Consider the following 17541-nt stretch of genomic DNA (forward strand, 5'->3'; position numbering starts at 1 on the left):
CTCTTCAAGAACATCATAAAACTTCTGAGAATTTGAAGGAACAACTCTTGGCTTCATCACATTCCTTCCTTTTCTTTTCAAGGTTGGAGGTAACGAAGATTTTTCTTTTTCCTTCATGATTGATGGATTAACAATCATATTAACATCTTTTCCATCAGAACACATGATGCTTGGAGTCTCCATACATGTATGGGTTTCTGAGAGGAAATCACAATTTAAACTCAACATGCAGTCTTAAGATGAAAAGAGTTTCAGAGAGGGAAAAGGAATTTAGGGTTACAGAACCTTTTAACCACATAGGTTCACACACACTCAATTCACCACCCTAAAGAGAGTGGAATTGACGAGAATAACCATCTTTTATTGAGGTGTGCATAATCTTGTTTCTTTTTGATCAGGCACATGAGACAAGATGCACTAAAACAACACAATCAAGTTGTGTTCTAGTGAACAACAATTTGTCCACCATCCCCTCTTTGAAAGGAATTCATAGAACCATGTCTATCAAATTGTTTAGACCATACCCTTTTGTCTAGTGGTCTTGACCTATCTTTGGAAACCAACTTCTTTGAAGAGGATAAAATCTTACATACCTCAGCGGTTTTATGAACAAGTTTGAGCTTGTTTGCAAGGAGATTTGCTCCTTGTTGAAGTCTCTTGACATGTCTCATCTTGTGTTTATACTTGTAACACTTTGAAAGTAGATGACCTTTGAGTGAACAGTAAGAACATGTCCCTGGATAAGATGATTCAGACACACGAGATATGCAAGTTGCTAGGCACATAGTGGAACCTGAAAAATCATGCATAGAGTTTCCAACATAAAGGTTAATTTCTTCTTCCAGATTGGCTGAGTTTTCTTCTGGAAGGATATCAGGATTGATGTATGTATTTCTACAATTATCAAAATCAATATCTTCACAAAGAAGTCCAACACTCGATTTTTCGTCTTCATTGGAATCATAGTGATCATACATTTCATCAAGAGTTGCAGCAAGACCTTTGTTTCCAGTGTATTTTCTACGATTCAGACATTCATTTGCAAAATGACCAAAACCTTTACACTTTAAGCATTGAGGCATATCCTCATCATCAGCCTCGTCAGCATCCCTGTTTTTAGGAGGAATGCGATTGTGAAGTTTAACTGATGACCTAGGTTTGTCTCTGGAGAACCGTTTACTTATCTTCTTCTTTTTTTCTTAACAATCAAATTTTATTAATAACAAAAGGAGTTACAAATTATAATTCAAAGGAACTAAAAAACTTATCAAAAGAATAACACATATGGCATTTTCTAACAAACTCTAAAATACACTTGATCTGGATTTTCTAGACATCTCAGAAATGATGGTTTACTTTCAAAAATTCTCTGTTCTCCTCTTCTTAACATTGCACCCCTCTTTGCCATTGTATCTGCAGACAAGCTGACTTCTCTGTAACTATGTTTGAAACTCCAAGCAAATACAGCTGCACAGATCTTTTCCCATCTTGTGACTGCAAACCATGGAAGTTTATTACTCTGGAAAGCACTTATGGCAGCTTTGGAGTCTGTTCTGAAGACAAGGTCATTGAATCCATGATGAATTTCCCATTCTCCTGCCATTAAGATTGCAAACATTTCTACATAATAGTTGGTAGAAATGCCCAGACCACCTGAAATAGCAATTAAAAACTCTTCAGTGTTAATTCTTCCCATTATCCCATAACCAGCACATCCTGGGTTCCCTCTAGAGGCTCCATCACAGCAGAGTAGTAATTTCCCCTGTTCTGATAGCTGGAAAAAGACTTCTTTAATGATCAGATTCTTCACACCCCTTGTCTTCAAACCAAAATACTTGAGTATCTGTAAATCATACTGTTTGTTCCACATTTTTGCTGTCAATCTGAGGTCACTAGCTGATATTGCGTTTCTTATTTTTTTCCTTGGTGGCATTCTGATCACAGTTACCTTTCCCAAAGGTACAATCATTTCTCAAAAACCAGAGTTCCTTCATAGTTATAAATGCACTCAATGGCCATATTTCTTTTATAGCAGGACTCTTATTTTTTTCCAACTGAAGGATATCTTTAAATGATCTTGGATTTTTAAAATTAAAACTACCACCAAGCCAGCTCCAAATGATCTCACTATAGTTACAGTACCAAAGTATATGGTATCTTGTTTCCTCCTCCTTTCTACATAATATGCATCTTGATACCATATTGAATTTTCTTTTCTTCATATTATCATCTGTTTCACAAATATTTCTAGCTAGTTTCCAAACATTGCTAGATATAGTGGGATGTATAGATTTGTGCCATACCTTTTTAGTCCAATGTAGAGAAGGAATTTTTTGCCTCATTACTTCCATTGCTGATGCTACTGTGAAGTGTCCAGTGATAGTACCAGTCCATACTCTCTTGTCTCTGCCTTCACTAACTACTGGTAAATCATTTATATTAATCATCTCCATGAGTTCAGCTGGCACAATACATTCCCCATCAAGTATAAAGTCTGGTACTTTCATTTCTGGAAATTGCAAAATATAAGCATTTTCTGGATACATTTCTTGCAGAAATTTCTCCATCACCCATTTATCTTTCCAAGCAGAAATACTACTTCCATATCCTACAATCCATCTAGTATTTTCCTCCACTTCACTAATAATCCACTTTATTCCTAGCCAAATATAGGATTTCTTGTAATAAGTAATCCATTCACCATTTTTATTCTTATACTTTGATTGAAATTTTTTTGACCAATCATCAGTTCCATTTTGAATCCTCCAAAGTAGCTTTATTAAAAGAGCTTTATTGATGATCTCTAGTCTTCTTAGTACAAGACCACCTTCACTTATTGGAGAACAAGTTTTATTCCATTTCAAAATTATCATTTTTCTATTTGTAGGGTCCCCTGACCATAAAAATTTTCTAATTAATCTTTTACACTCCCTTATTACCCTCTTTGGCCACTTGTATACTGACATTGAATATATAGGCAAGCTACTTAGAACAAATTTGACCAGTATGAGTCTTTCTTGAAATGATAGAATCTTACCCTTCCATCCATCCAATCTATCTTGCATCATATTCACCACACTCCAGACACGTTGAGCTTTCGCACTGCCCAGCACTATCATTACCCCCAAGTACTTGTCTGGAAAATCATCCAAAACAACATTATATTCTTCAGAAATATGCAATCTTCTATTCTGACTAGTGCCACCAATGAAGCATTTGTTTTTTTCCAGATTTACTTGTTGTCCAGAAGCAGGTTGATATTTGTTAAGAAGACTCATTAATTTCCTGACATTCCTTTGTTCACCATTACAAAATAGAAATATGTCATCAGTAAAAAAGGTATGTGAAGGTTGAGCACCTCCTCTGTTTACCATTGCTTTCAAACTGCCATCTTGAATCATTTTTTTGATAATCCTGCTAAGAACATCTTCAGCCATGACAAAGAGTAGAGGTGACAGTGGGTCACCCTGTCTTAAGCCTCTACCAACTTGAAAGAAACCTTCAGGACCTCCATTGACTAGCAATGATATTCTTGCTGATTGAAGTAAAACTTGTAGCCAGTGCAAACCTTGATCTGATATACCAAATTTTTGTAATACTTGAAGCAATAATTTCCAGCTAAGAGAGTCATGTGCTTGAGTAATATCAAGATTTAAGCCAAAGTTACCTCCTCTCCTCTTTATTTCAATTTCATTTATCATTTCAAAAGCTAGAGCAACTTGTTCTTGAATTTTTCTCCCTTTTATGAAAGCTCCTTGCTGAGGGGACACTATTTTGTTTATTACCTTCTCCAACCTTGTAGCCCATATTTTTATAAATATTTTGAAGCTGAAATTCATAAGACCAATTCGTCTGAACTGTTTTGCTTTTTTTGCATTGTTCACTTTTGGAAGTAATTTCAGTAAATTTGCGTTTAATCCATTTGGAATGCAAATTTTACTCCAGCAAAATTGTATTACCTTTATTAATTCAGCACCAATTACCTCCCATGAGAATATATAGAACCATCCTGCAAATCCATCAGGATCAGGGGCACTTTCTGGATTCAACTCAAAAACTGCAGCTTTAATTTCCTCATCAGAAGGAATGGAATTTATCATGATGTTGTCTTCACTTGTAAGAACTTTGGGGATACTTGTAAGTATACTCTCATCTATGTTAACATCTTGATATTTAAACTTTTCTTCATATTGATTGACTAGCTCATTTGTTATATATTTTTGGTCTGTGATAATAACTCCTGCATCATTTTCCAGTTCAGTAATCATATTCTGAGCTTGTCTTAATCTCATATTAATATGGAAGTATTTTGAGTTTGATGCTCAATCTTTTAACCAACTCTCTCTTGACTTCTGCTGCACAATCTCTCTTTGTTGTTGAAGAAGTACTTCTTGTTTACCCCTTGCAGTAATAAGATTATTCAACAATAAGTTGTCTGAAGGATTCATATTTGAAGTTGTTGTAGCTTCCATTACTTCATCTTCTATTTGCTTCAGCTTCTTGTTATTAAATCCAAATACTGACCAGTTCCATTCCTTCAAATCTATTTTTAGTCTTTTCATTTTACTCATGTATACATATATAGGATTTCCTTCCAAATATTGTTCCCAAGACTTTGCAATAATGTTCAAGAACTCAGGATGAGTTTTCCAAACTGTTAGTGCTCTAAATGGAGTATTCTTAGGCTTTGGTATGTCAGCATTTCCTCCATATAAAGCACTATGATCTGAAATCCCTCTACTTCCAACTTTATATCCTCAACTTGAAAAATTTTCTAACCATTTATCATTAAAAACAACTCTATCAAGGTTGCACACAATTCTCTTTTTACCAACTCTGTTGTTACACCATGAAAATTCTAGACCATTTTTTGGTGTTTGGATCAAACCACAGCTATGGAGACAATTATTAAAGTCCAACATGGAAATCAGCAAAGGCTTTAGTCCACCTTTATTTTCATCTTCTCTCATTATGGTATTGAAATCCCCCATTAATAACCATGGATTTTCTAAAGTACTAATTTCAACCAAATCATTCCATAAACTTCTTCTATTTATTGTTGAAGATGCAACATGAATTCCAGTTATTAAAGTATCCCCCACTTCCACTGTAATTGATTGATCAGATGAGAATATTATTTTTGGTTTCTGAATTGAAGGGTTCCACATAATCCAAATATTACCTTTATTACCATTTCTTGAGTTGTGAATAGCTTCATAATGCATTCCTGGTAGCTTCAAATTTTTGCAAAAATATGAAGAATAATGTACTTTTGGTTCTTCAAGAATAACTAAAGAAGGATTAAAAGAATTTACCAATCTCCTAAGTTTGTCTTTGACCCTCAATCTTCTCGGGCCTCTGACATTCCAGTATACTACTTTCGTTTAGAAGTTTGAGTTTGAGAAGAGTTTCTTCTCAATAATTCTCTTTTACCACCATTTATAACCAAATTTGTTGTTTGTTGTCTTGTAGTAACTATACTCCCCTGTTGTGTCTTCTGTTTCACTTTTGGTACATTTTCATTTGAAGCTTTGTTTCCAATTGGTGGAATAATTGTGCTATTTTTATTGATGGAAGGAGCCCCAGCAGCTGCACTTAATAACTTTTCTACTGATAAAGCTGGAAATTCAATATTTGAGTTAAATACTTCTTCATTCAATTCTTGTAGTATCTGAAATTTAGCTGAATTCATAGTTTTTTCTTGTGGAGTTTCCAAAATTTGTAAGGCTGGAATACTTGTTTCCTCTGAAGCAACAGGGTTACATATATCAAAACCAACATGGGGTTGTGGCTTCTTTTTGGTGACTACTCTATAAACTTGCTTAGGTTCTTTATTTATCACAGCTTCACCAGTTGATGTTTCCTGCTCCCTTTTTTTGTTTCTGCATTCTGCTGTGAGATGACCTACTATCTTGCAATGGTAACAAAACTTTGGCATATTTGGAATATTTACTGCTTGTTCAAACTTTCCATACTTGGATTTCACAACAATTTTTCTAGGAATTTCTTTAGCTAAAGAAATTTCCACCAGTATACTTGGATAAAAACCAGCTTCCTTCTTAAGAGTTATTTCATCCACTTTTATTGGTCTACCCAAAGCTTTTCCAATGTTCATATAAGTATTCTCCTTCCAGTATTCTATACTTAGACTAGGAAGTTGGACCCAAACATAAGCCATATATGTTTTTTGTGATTCAGGTTTGAAGTTAGGTTCCCATTTTCTTAGTGTAAGTTCTTGTGATTCTACCTCCCAATCTCTATTCCAGATAAACTTCATATTTGTTTCATTCTCCAACTTAATGATGAAATAACCTTTTCCAATAGGAATTAACTGAAATTTTCCTGAAGTATTCCATTGTCTTCTTAACGATGATTCAGCAACCCAAAATTTGAGCTTAACCAGGTCTAATCGACCAATCAAACTAAATTTCCATTCTTCTAAGCTTTTATCAATATCTTCATCAGGAATGAAAGATACAAATTCAGAAGTACTGTGATTAAAATCATCAGGTTTCAAAATCTCATCCGATTTTGAGGTGGATCCAGAAAACTCACCTGATTGATTTCCTCTTGATTTAAACATATTTATTTGTTTTAATGATAAGGAAAAACGGAATTATTAACACCGATCATTGAGATAAGATAGAAAAACACCTAAATTAATGAAGGAAATTGTGAAAAACGAAGTAGATCGAAGAAATTAATGAAACTGAGTTGAACTGATTTTTCTCCTGAGTTGTAACCGATTCGCAGAGCTCTTAAACTTCTCTTCAATAGAAGATCTCTAAACTGTCTTGTGATCATAGAGACTGATTTGTCAAGATCTCCATCTGATGAATCAGTCTCAGAAAGATCATCCTCGGAGACATAAACACTTTTACTTTTGTCAAGTAATTAAGTGTTCCTTTGTGCTTTGAAGGGAACATCCTTTCCAACTTTGGATGTATGATCATTATCAATCTTTAGCTTTCCAACCAGCATATTTTTGGAGAGAGCATCAAGGTTATTTCCTTCAAAGATGGTATGCTTCTTCGAATCGTATCTAGATGGCAGCGATCTGAGAATTTTCATCATTAACAATTTCAGACACTTTGTGATTAAACTCATCAAATGAATCTTCATCTACCATACGAAGGTTTTCCCAATCGGAATTAAGGTTTTAAAGCATAACTTCCTTTTCACTAGTATTTCCTTCAAATACGGTTTCTAAGATATCCCAAACATCTTTAGACCGAGTACACGTATTCACATGGTGCTGAAGATCTAGGTATTGGCATGTATGATGACATTCAAACCGTCGGAGTTTTTGCTTTGCAGCAAGTATCTCTGCAGCATCGTATGTACCAATGTTCTTTGGAACGGTTACATTACCTATTTCCACAACGGGAGCCTCATGGCCATTAACTACATAAACCCATGATTTAAAATCACGCGCTTGAAGAAACGAACGCATAGCAATTTTCCACCATAAGTAATTTGAGCCATCGAAGACTGGTGGTACGTTTATAGAGATAGCACCTCTGTCCATATCAGATCGCTACAAACACAGACTTGTAAGGTCTTTAATGTGTTTTCCTGCACTGATGCCAATTGAAAATGCGGGTGTCTAACAACCACACCCAACAATTCGTTTGGAAATCTGAGAGGACTTACTCCAATATACTTTCTAGAGAATCACAAACGATGAGACGAAGTGTTTGTGATTACTTTTCTATCTTGCCTATCGGAGATATAAAATCTCGAGCCAATTATTTCAATTGTACTCAGCACGATAGAAACAACAAGGTCAGATCACGCAACTACAAAGATAATAGTTGAAGTCTTCAAGTCGTTAACCTACAGGGTCTCGAGAAGAAACCTAAGATTAAAGGAGAATCGACTTTAGTTATGCAACTAGTAACGCACATGAGGTGTGGGGATTAGGTTTCCAAGTTGATAGAGTTCTCCTTTATATAGTTTTCAAAACAGGGTTTGCAATCTAAGTTACCTTGGTAACAAAGCATTCAATAATCACCGTTAGATGAAAAACCTGATTCAACCAAGCTAATATCTTTCAACCGTTAGATCGAACTTAGCTTATTACACACAAATAAAATGTACCCTCATTTAGGTTTATGTAACCGTACCTAAACGTGTACACCATGTTGGTTCACAAATAGTTAACAGAGGTTAGCCATATGATTACTCTCATATCAACCTTATTCATCTCAACCATAACTAGTTCAAATAACTCAAATGAAACTAGTTAAAGAGTTGTTCAATTTCTATAGAAAACACAATTGAAACCAAATCGGTTTGATTCACTTGAATCAATCATAAACATTATAGCCACGGTTTGCAAAAATTGCATTCCTTATGATTTAAATGTTTAAGTCCATGAATTGACCGATTTGACAAAGTAACCAGCTTAAGTATGCGTATGGGTATGCGTACTTAAGCAACCATATTTCAGTTTGTTAAGTTTCCATACTCAATGAAAATTTTCGGTTCGAAAACTTCCGCCAGTATGCGTACGGGTACGTATACTTAAGGTGACTAGTTTAGGAGTTTGTAATTCCCAAACTCAGCAGATATTTTCTGTTCGAAAACTTCCGCCAGTATGCATGTGGATACGCATACTTATCTTGTCTCCTTCACCAATTTGGTATACACACATATGCATACACTTGGTTCCCGGTTTGTGGATTTATACACTAATGCGCGAACACACTATATACGCTTATATCCACATGGTTACATTCTCAACTCTTTATTTCAATCATTGAAACATTCTTCTATAATGAGAATAGTCGTTTTCACACACTATTAGCATCAAAGAAATTTTCAAGATATTGAAATAATCATTATCGAAACATTCCAAGCATACATCGAATGATTGTATCACACAAACCATGTAAGATGTTACTCGGCAATTTTCTCATGATATAAGATGAACTTGGTCGAAGCGAAAGCTTACTAACACATATTTCGAGAAATATGTAAGCGAGATATACTCAGCTCGAAATCTCAAATGTGTATAGAGAAAACTATATCGTAACATGACTTATGTCTCAATATAGGAGATAGTAGAAATAGACTTTCCAAGTGATAGATGAGTTTCAAGTCTCCACATACCTTTTGTCGAAGAAGTTCCACAAGCTCCCCTTAGTAGTTCTTCGTCTTCAAATGATGAACTATGTGAAATCTAAGCTCAACTACACTATCTATGTCCTAGTCCGAGACATCTATAAATAGGCTTGAAATCAAGACTTATAGTTTTGATCACTAATATTGACAAACATGCTTGAGATAGCAACACATGCGAGTTCGACCGAGCAGTACTCTAACGCTAAGAAACCTTAATTAAAATATTCTCAATTTATTTCGATCCTGGGATTCTCCTTTAGCTATTAAGGAATATATTTGAATAATTAATGATAAGAGTTACTGCACATGTTCAAACTATGTCGACATCTTTATTTTGCAAGTCCTTTTTCATACTTACAATCTTGGAAACGATTTTCCACACTTCCAAACAAGTTTAGAATTGTTTCGTCTGAATTACAAGAACTATCCTATCAAATCACCAATAATGGGTTTCACGGTTCTACCAAAAAAAGTTAGGTTCTACCTCCATGTGAGTATTGTGCATAGTCACGCTAATTACCAAAATTCGGTTGACTAGGTACTAGGATCGGTTCCCCACAACTTATGGTAACTACTTGTATTCGGTTACACATGTCCATAGGATCCGTTCCCCGAAAGCTACAAACTTGTTGCACATGTTCATAGGATCGGTTCCCCCATCTACTAAAAACGTGTTGCACATCTTAAAAGGATCGATTCCCTCTTGCAATTTTTTTGCACCTCTTATAGGATCGGTTCCCCAATGACTAGATAAAAGTTTCTATTTACAAGGCATCGATGATACCATCTTGAGTGATTACTTAGGATCGGTTTCACTAATAAAAGTCATACCAATATATAAGTCAGGCCTTGTGAATAATTTTATTAAGATACATAAACAAGTTTATGAGCGGTTATACTAAACACACATATTGGTAATTCAAAATAGATTTGCAATGAATAACAATACCAATAAGCCTAGTGATTTCCTTTTCGATTCACAAAACGAGTTTATGAACTTACTTCCTTTAAACGAATGTAAAACACTATTTCCTAGGATGAAATCTTCACTCACACCCATACATAATCATCGATGTCTTACATACAAAGTTTAATGGTTAAGCAATAAACCTCGTATTGTATTCCTTAATACTATGTCTAACTAGAGTTTCATACACAGCTTCGCAGTTATGTTTTCAATATGCACGACTTGAAAGATACATTAGGGAAAGAAACAGTTCAAGTCAAATATTACTAACCTCAAGAGGAAGGATGATGTTGTCGTTGTATCTCCATACTTCTTCTCATTCTTCAAGTCTTCATGTAATACTTGTAAGTCTCATATCCTAACACTTTCAAGCTAACCTATACGAATTTTACTCTAGTATATAATCAAACGACTCTTCAAATGAGTTTTGATTCACTAAAATATGACAACCAAACTTGACATACCAACGCTTGGTGAGTTCAACCGAGCTATGCTCTAACATATTCTATTATCGTTTTTAGATGGGTCATCATTCACAGACATTTTTACACAAGTATTTGTATTTGATTTTATCACTATTCTTCTTCTTGAAGTTTTTAACGTGACTAAAATGCTACTCTCATGCTCTAGATTTTGTCTTGTGAGAATATAAAAACTATTGAACCGGGTTTGGTGAAAATATTCACTTTGCAAAACATTGCTTTCCAAACAGTTTTCTTGGTTTGCATTTTTATTTGAGTTTTCCACCCATGGGTCATGTTTTGTTCGTACGGGTACCCGTATTACATGTCACAAATCAACTTTGGAAACCCTAAAAGTTACATTCCCTATGAAACCATTTAAATACCAAACCTATTGAGTCACGTATGCGTACTCTAGGTTATTGTCTTTTTGTCAAGAATGTCTTCATTTTCCCACTCCGGAGGTTTTGCAAGAGGTTTTCTTGATAAAGGTATTGGTTTCGAGTTCAAAGGGAGGAAGAAAAGAACCCTAGTAGAATATGATGATCAAAATCCTAAAGTCTCGTGCTGCTATGCCTATACTCATCATGATGTTGAGAATGAGGATATGGTTTCTGCTGAAGTGGTTCATTACTTTCTTAAATACTTTGAGGAAGCAAAAATGCAACGAAGGGTCTTGATGTGTTAAGAACTGAGTTGAAAAAGGTTAATTCAGACCTTGTTCCCATGAAGACACGTGTTAAAGATCTTCTCAATGAGGATGTCTTCTCTGAAAAAGCAGTGGATGTTGTCGTTCACAAGCTCAAAGGGCTCAAGACTCATGGTGTTTCCGAAAGTGGTGTCTTTGATTTCTGTCCATGATCGTATTTTGTTGGTTTAAGAGTCTTTTGATTTTTTCTTATTATTTTTCTTTTTGTCTAGGAAACTTCTTATAGAATTTATTCTTGTTGTGGATGGGGAAAAACGGTTCGCTGGTTTTTTAGGAAATGAGGGAATCACCGTGCGATGGGGATTCCTCGAACCGGCCAAACTGCTCAACCTCACACAGATGCACTGCAAAGGGAGTGCTTAGATTCGAGAGATCAATCTGTAGGACTTCGGCCTAAACCAAGTCAATGGTCGTTCCAGAGTCAATTCGGTCGCAAAAAGGGAGATGGGTTGATCTGTAGGAGGGAAGCTGGAATTGTGTGGAGCAATGATGATCAAGGATTATGGATGTGTTGAAGGTTTATGCAATTTTTGGTGAACTCCTGAAGTTGAGTTCTGTGAATAAGTTTCTAATCGAGTTTTTGTAGACAAATATCGATGACGATCATCCTTTTTTGTTGTCCTCGATTTTGGACTTATTTATATTGCAAGAATGATGAACACCCTGATCCCTGTAAGTGTGACGGTTTCTTGAGTGAAAGAGTGGGAAAGTGGGAGATCGTGGTGAAACCAGTTCCATGTCGTGTGGATACTTGGTTGATCACTCACCCACTACTTTTCTAACTCCTTCAACCGTTGACACGACTTACTCACATTTCTCGTTGTGGATGAATCCACGTGTTGTAGGCCGCCAGACCAAAACCCTAAGTGATATCCCCCATTTGTGACGTGATTGATATCTCACAAATCGTGGAGTTTGCATGACGGACGTGCATTTAATTAGTCGCGTTGACTGATTTAGACAATGAGTCTAGGTTTTGTTGAATTGAGCATGAATGACGAATTGGTCAGTGGAACATTCGAGTAACTTAGCAAGTATTGCTCGGCGAATTACTGGGTGTTGATGGTTGGATCAATATTTGAGCAATTGAGCAAGTATTGCAATTACTGAATATTGATGGCTGGGTAATTGAGCAAGTATTGCTCAATTCGACAAATTACTGAATATTGTTAGTTGGATCAACATTCGAGCAATTGAGCGATTGCTCAATTCGACGGATTACTGATAAATCACTGAATATTGATAGTTGGGCAATTGAGAAAGTATTGCTCAATTCGACGAATTACTGAATATTGATAGTTGGGTCAATATTCGAGCAATTGATTGATTGCTCAATTCGACGGATTATTTATTGGTGTCGTGACCCAATCAAAATATTGGTAGATTACCTAATATTATATAATTAATTCGTGTGTTGTTTGCCGGATCAATATGAATTTATTTAGTGTTTGAACTGCCCAGAATGATGATTTGTTGAGCGTTTGTTCAAAACCCTAATTTTTGATCGATTTCTCATTAATTGGCAAATTGCTGAAAATGGGTCATGGGCGAAGGAGGGACCGACCACATGAGACTATGCACGTCCATGTGATGCCCAATTTCTCGAGTGAGCGTACACCTGGGTTCTGAGTCGACCGGTTGGTGAAGGAATGCCGATTAAATGTGTTTTCATCATTTACTGAAATAGTGCTCGATTGAGCATTAGGTGATAAGACCTAATTATAGAAAAGTGAGGGACCGACCAAGGTGGCATGAGAACGTCCCTTGGTGGTCGTGGGACCGCTGATCGGTGTTTGCACAAACACTGAGATAATTGTGAAGAGTTTGGGCCCAATATGAGCGATTGCGCAAATTAGGTCAAAAGTGTGAAAATGTGTGGGACCGGCTTAGTGCAAGCCTTGGGGCCGCCCTTGTCGGTCAAGGGAGCATGCCCGTGTCTCCATAATACCTGTGTCTCAGTTATGAGAGTTTCAGCATTTTCTGATGTGCGTTTGAACAAGATTTCAGGTTTTCAGAAGAGTTCGATCTTTCACTGAAATCCTCGATTTTGCTCGAATGAGCAAGTATGCTCGTTTGATCAATATTTCGTGAATATTAAAATAATAATATTTTAATATATTTTTCGTGAGTAGCCTAGTCGGTCGTGTGACCATGTTGACTTTTGGCGTTTTCATGGTTTGCGCAATATTTGAGAAAATATGGAGAAACCATGAATTTTGCAAACAGGGGAGTTTCACAAGATGAGAAAAATAACAATTTATGAAAAATTAGGGATTGCAAGGTGTGGGACCGGCTAGGGCATGGCCGACCGGCTAAGTTGCCCGGTCCCGCAACACCTTTCCCTATTTTTTATTATTATTTTTTGTGAAACTACACAAAATTGGGAAAACCACAAAATATGGAGAAACCATGAGTTTTGCTCAAACAAAGAAAGTTGCTGAGATGGAGGAGTCTTCATGAGTTTATGAAAACAACAAAAATAAGGAAAAATAATGGAAGAAGCATGGTACTGGCCACGGCTAGGGCACAACTGGCCGGCCGGTGGGCCCGGCCCATGAGCGCTTCTCCATTATTTTAATATTGTTATCTTCTCTCTCGTGTTTTGTGCGGGATTCCTCATTTGTCCATATTTTGGATGTGCGTTCGCGCATTTGGGTACTCGTTCGTGCATCATTGTCGAGTACACTTGCACTATTTTATGGGGCTTACTCAGTGGTAGTCCAGATGCCCGATTGCTGAGTATTTATTACTAATTTATGAAATTCAGTGGAGAATGATTCATGAAATTGAGCAATAAAAATGAGTAGTTTATTATTATCAATTCATAGGATCAGTTGTGGATTCGACTATGAATTCGGAATAACAATAAAATAGGTATTACCATTCCATGGGATCGTGGATCGACCACAGAATCAGGGTAATAAGATTGGTGGTGATATTACCATTTCATGAGATCAGCCATGGGTTCGACCATGAAATAAGAGTAATATCTATTACCATTTCATGAGATCAGCCGTGGATTCGATCATGAAATCGGAGTAATACATTTATCTATTACCATTTCGATCATGAAATATGAGTAATGAGATACGATAGATTATCTTCTAGGAATTTAGTGGTGAATGTCACGGTAGAATTTAATCTCTTGTGTATAGTCAGTGAATCAGTGAGTGTTGCCGATGTCCTGAAGACGTTATTGCTCTCAATCTTACGGAGAACCGCCTGGGTCTATACACGTCTCTCTACATAGTTAGGGTCCAGTGAGTGTCACCGAAGTCCTGAAGGCGTTATTTCTCTCAATCTTACGGAGAACCGCCCAATCGTTCTTCTATGTAGAGGGGGGTCTCTCTCATGTAGTCGGGGAACAGTGAGTATCACTGACGTCCTGAAGGAGTTATTGCTCTCAATCTTACGGAGAACCACCCAATTATGTTATTCTACATAGAGGGCATGATGAAATGCGAGGTATCGAACGCTCATCTAGTGGAGGCCTTCTGAAATGCATATTTATCATGGCTTCGTAAAATATGAATCGTCACATGCCTGAAAGCCGTGTCAGAAACATGTATCATGATTTTACGTTTTTTTCCTTTGTTGAAAATACACCATCTACATTAAGTCCCCTGCTCAGTGAGGGACAGTCATGTTCCGCAGTAAGCATTAAATGGTGATTTTCAGTCGACGAGAGATCAGCGGTTGAACTCAGTCTACAAAGGTAGTTTCAGAATCCTCAATTTACTCCAATGGTGTCATGTACGAGCAAACGTGCGAGTGAGGACTCTAATAGTTGATTGAGTGCAATTACGTGAGTACGGAGAGGTGAAGCATCGCTGATTTGGTCGGCAAAGGTCCAGTTTTGGTCAATTTAGGATTTATGGACCCGAGCCCAAAAAAGGAAACCCACGTTTTATTAGGTTTTGGAAATAAAATTGATATAAAAGGGAAGAAACCCTAAAATTCTTTTATTTTTGATCTCCTAACCACTTCCCTCCCTTCACCATTCTCACTCGAGTAGCAGCAGGGAAGGAAGATTTTCGTCGGATTTCAGTCGCTGCCGACCGTCACCAGCCACCGTCTTCCAAATTCCGACCGGTTCCGAGCAGGTAAGTCTGGATTTTTTTTTTGTTTGGTGTTTTCATGAGTTTTCCATGAGTTATTGAAAACAAAATTCCATGGGTGCATGTATGCTAGGTTTTATGAAATTTTGTTGCTTTTGAAAATATGTATGCACGTTCGTTCGATAGTTTAAGAAACGAGCAAAAATCCCTAATATGAAAGAAACACATATATTATTGAATAGACATTGTCTAGTTGCAGTAGAGAAAATTTTGTTTATGAGGGTTCATGAAAACCCAAATTTATCTTGAAAGCATGAACTTTCACAAATACTTTTAGGGACGTAGGTTCGTTCGTAGTAGAAGCAGTAAATAACAATCTTTAGAGTTAAAGGAATTTTGAAAACACTTGTAGTCCATGATAAATTTATGTGTGAACTTTCAAAACTTTGTTTGGAACATGTAGACTTTTACAAAAATAGTAAAGACCCTCGTTTTATAGACGAATGCTCGTTTGAGCAAAAGTTTTTTTTTTTATATAAGTTACGTGAGTTATTAACTCAAGATTTTTTTAAATTACGTGACATGTTCATGTTTTGTTTAAAAAGAAAAATCAAACTTTGATTTATGGAAAATTGCTGAAAGCAAACAGTATTTGGTGAGTTCGTTAGCTCGTAGTGTACGCATGAGTTTGGTGATTTTATAGTGTGTGTACACATAAAAATCAGCGAATGTTCATATGGAAGGTTATATGGATCATTCATGGTTTCATGTAAAGTCAGGTGTTTGACTTTAAATTTTGCTCGTCCTTGCAGGTTTGAAGAAATGAGCAAGTTTTCAAAGTTTTACGTTATTATCACTAAGTTCGTGAAATGGTAAATAGGTAAGAGTTGAGGATTACCATTTTCGTTATGAAATCAATATTAGGATAGCTGTAATCCCGTGCTTCTGATTTGGTTCCAGACGATGGTGACTTCCAGCAGTAGCAGTGATTATGATTATTATTACTCTTCCAGCTCTTCTGAAGAGGATTCCAAAGCTTCCGCAGTCAAATCGTGAGCTAAGACGAACCATGATGAGAGAACGAAGCCTAGCACGCCTCTTAATAACCGGAGAGTCACTTATGATGAGCTCATGAATAGAAAAACCGAGGATGACAAGTTGGACGATCATATACGAAGAAGGGACCGAGTCCGACACAAAGTGCTAGCAGCTGAGGAGGTCCTTCGAACTCCAGCCGATGGTGTACCCTCTGATTCTGATGCTTCGGGAAATGAACCCGTGTGGGTGCCGCAGGATCACAAGATTAAGCCAGACCGGCGTACCAAGGAGATCGAGAGGCTGGTCAAAGCTGACCTTGAAGCTGAGCGTAAAGAAAAAGAATACCAGGACTCATTATACAACGATCCTGATATTCATCCAGACTTCGTCAACGGCCGTGATAGTGATTCTGACGAAGAACTCGAAGAAGATTACACGAAAGACGATGATGATGAATCTGATAATTCTGACAAATCTGATGACTCTGATGAATCTGATGATTAGTCTTACTCATGAACCTCTCTGAGATTATTTTTTTTGTCGAAGTAGATATTTTCTGGTTACTTGAGCAGTTTTGTTGTAGTGACGTTTCTTTAGAGATTATTTTTTGAACCATAATCCCTTGTCGTGTCGTTTCTCAAATCTTCTTTATATCTCTGGCTGATGGACCAATGTCCACGTAGACAGTAATCATCTACGAAGTGCAACTATATGAACTGTCTAGAGAAATACGCGGTCTGCCAGACAATCAATTCATAGTCATAATGTTGACTACACCTGAACGGTCAGTCCCCAGTATTGTTACGCTTCTCCCATTCTTCATGACTCTGATTCGGGATTTAGGGTTTCAGTAGAAACCGCAACAAACTTGTTTAACCGTTATGGGATAAGTATCCACGTTTGGACTTGTGATTCCTGGGGTTTCTTATATAAACAGTCCATCATTTCTTGCCTTTTTATACTATCAGAAGAAATTTTGATCAGGATCATACCTCTCATCACCATGTCTAGAAGCAGTGTTTCTTCAAGAAGTGAATCTCGCGCAGAACGTGTTGCGGCAGTATCCATTTCGGTGAGTTACACATTTTCTCTTATCTTCGTTCAATCAGGGTGATTGATCAAAAGAAAATAATTTATCGCAGGATAATCATAAGAATCAGTATTCTTCTTGTAGTTTGAGAC

The 17541-nt window shown here is 36.7% G+C and overlaps 2 protein-coding genes across 2 annotated transcripts; one reads left to right on the plus strand and one right to left on the minus strand.

Moving 5' to 3' along the window:
* Positions 1 to 1294: 1294 nt before the first annotated feature.
* LOC113324404 (ribonuclease H-like) lies at positions 1295 to 1870 on the minus strand. Its single transcript, XM_026572723.1, has one exon. It carries the CDS (start codon positions 1868 to 1870, stop codon positions 1295 to 1297), a length of 576 nt encoding a protein of 191 aa, XP_026428508.1.
* Positions 1871 to 16284: 14414 nt separating this feature from the next.
* On the plus strand, positions 16285 to 16863 carry LOC113324405 (ribosomal L1 domain-containing protein CG13096-like). The gene is made up of 2 exons (XM_026572724.1): positions 16285 to 16373; positions 16461 to 16863. The coding sequence occupies exons 1-2, from the start codon at positions 16285 to 16287 to the stop codon at positions 16861 to 16863; spliced, it is 492 nt and encodes a 163-aa protein (XP_026428509.1).
* The last annotated feature ends 678 nt before the right edge of the window (positions 16864 to 17541 follow it).

Source organism: Papaver somniferum, chromosome 11 (genome assembly GCF_003573695.1).
Source record: "Papaver somniferum cultivar HN1 chromosome 11, ASM357369v1, whole genome shotgun sequence".
Classification (NCBI taxonomy): domain Eukaryota; kingdom Viridiplantae; phylum Streptophyta; class Magnoliopsida; order Ranunculales; family Papaveraceae; genus Papaver; species Papaver somniferum.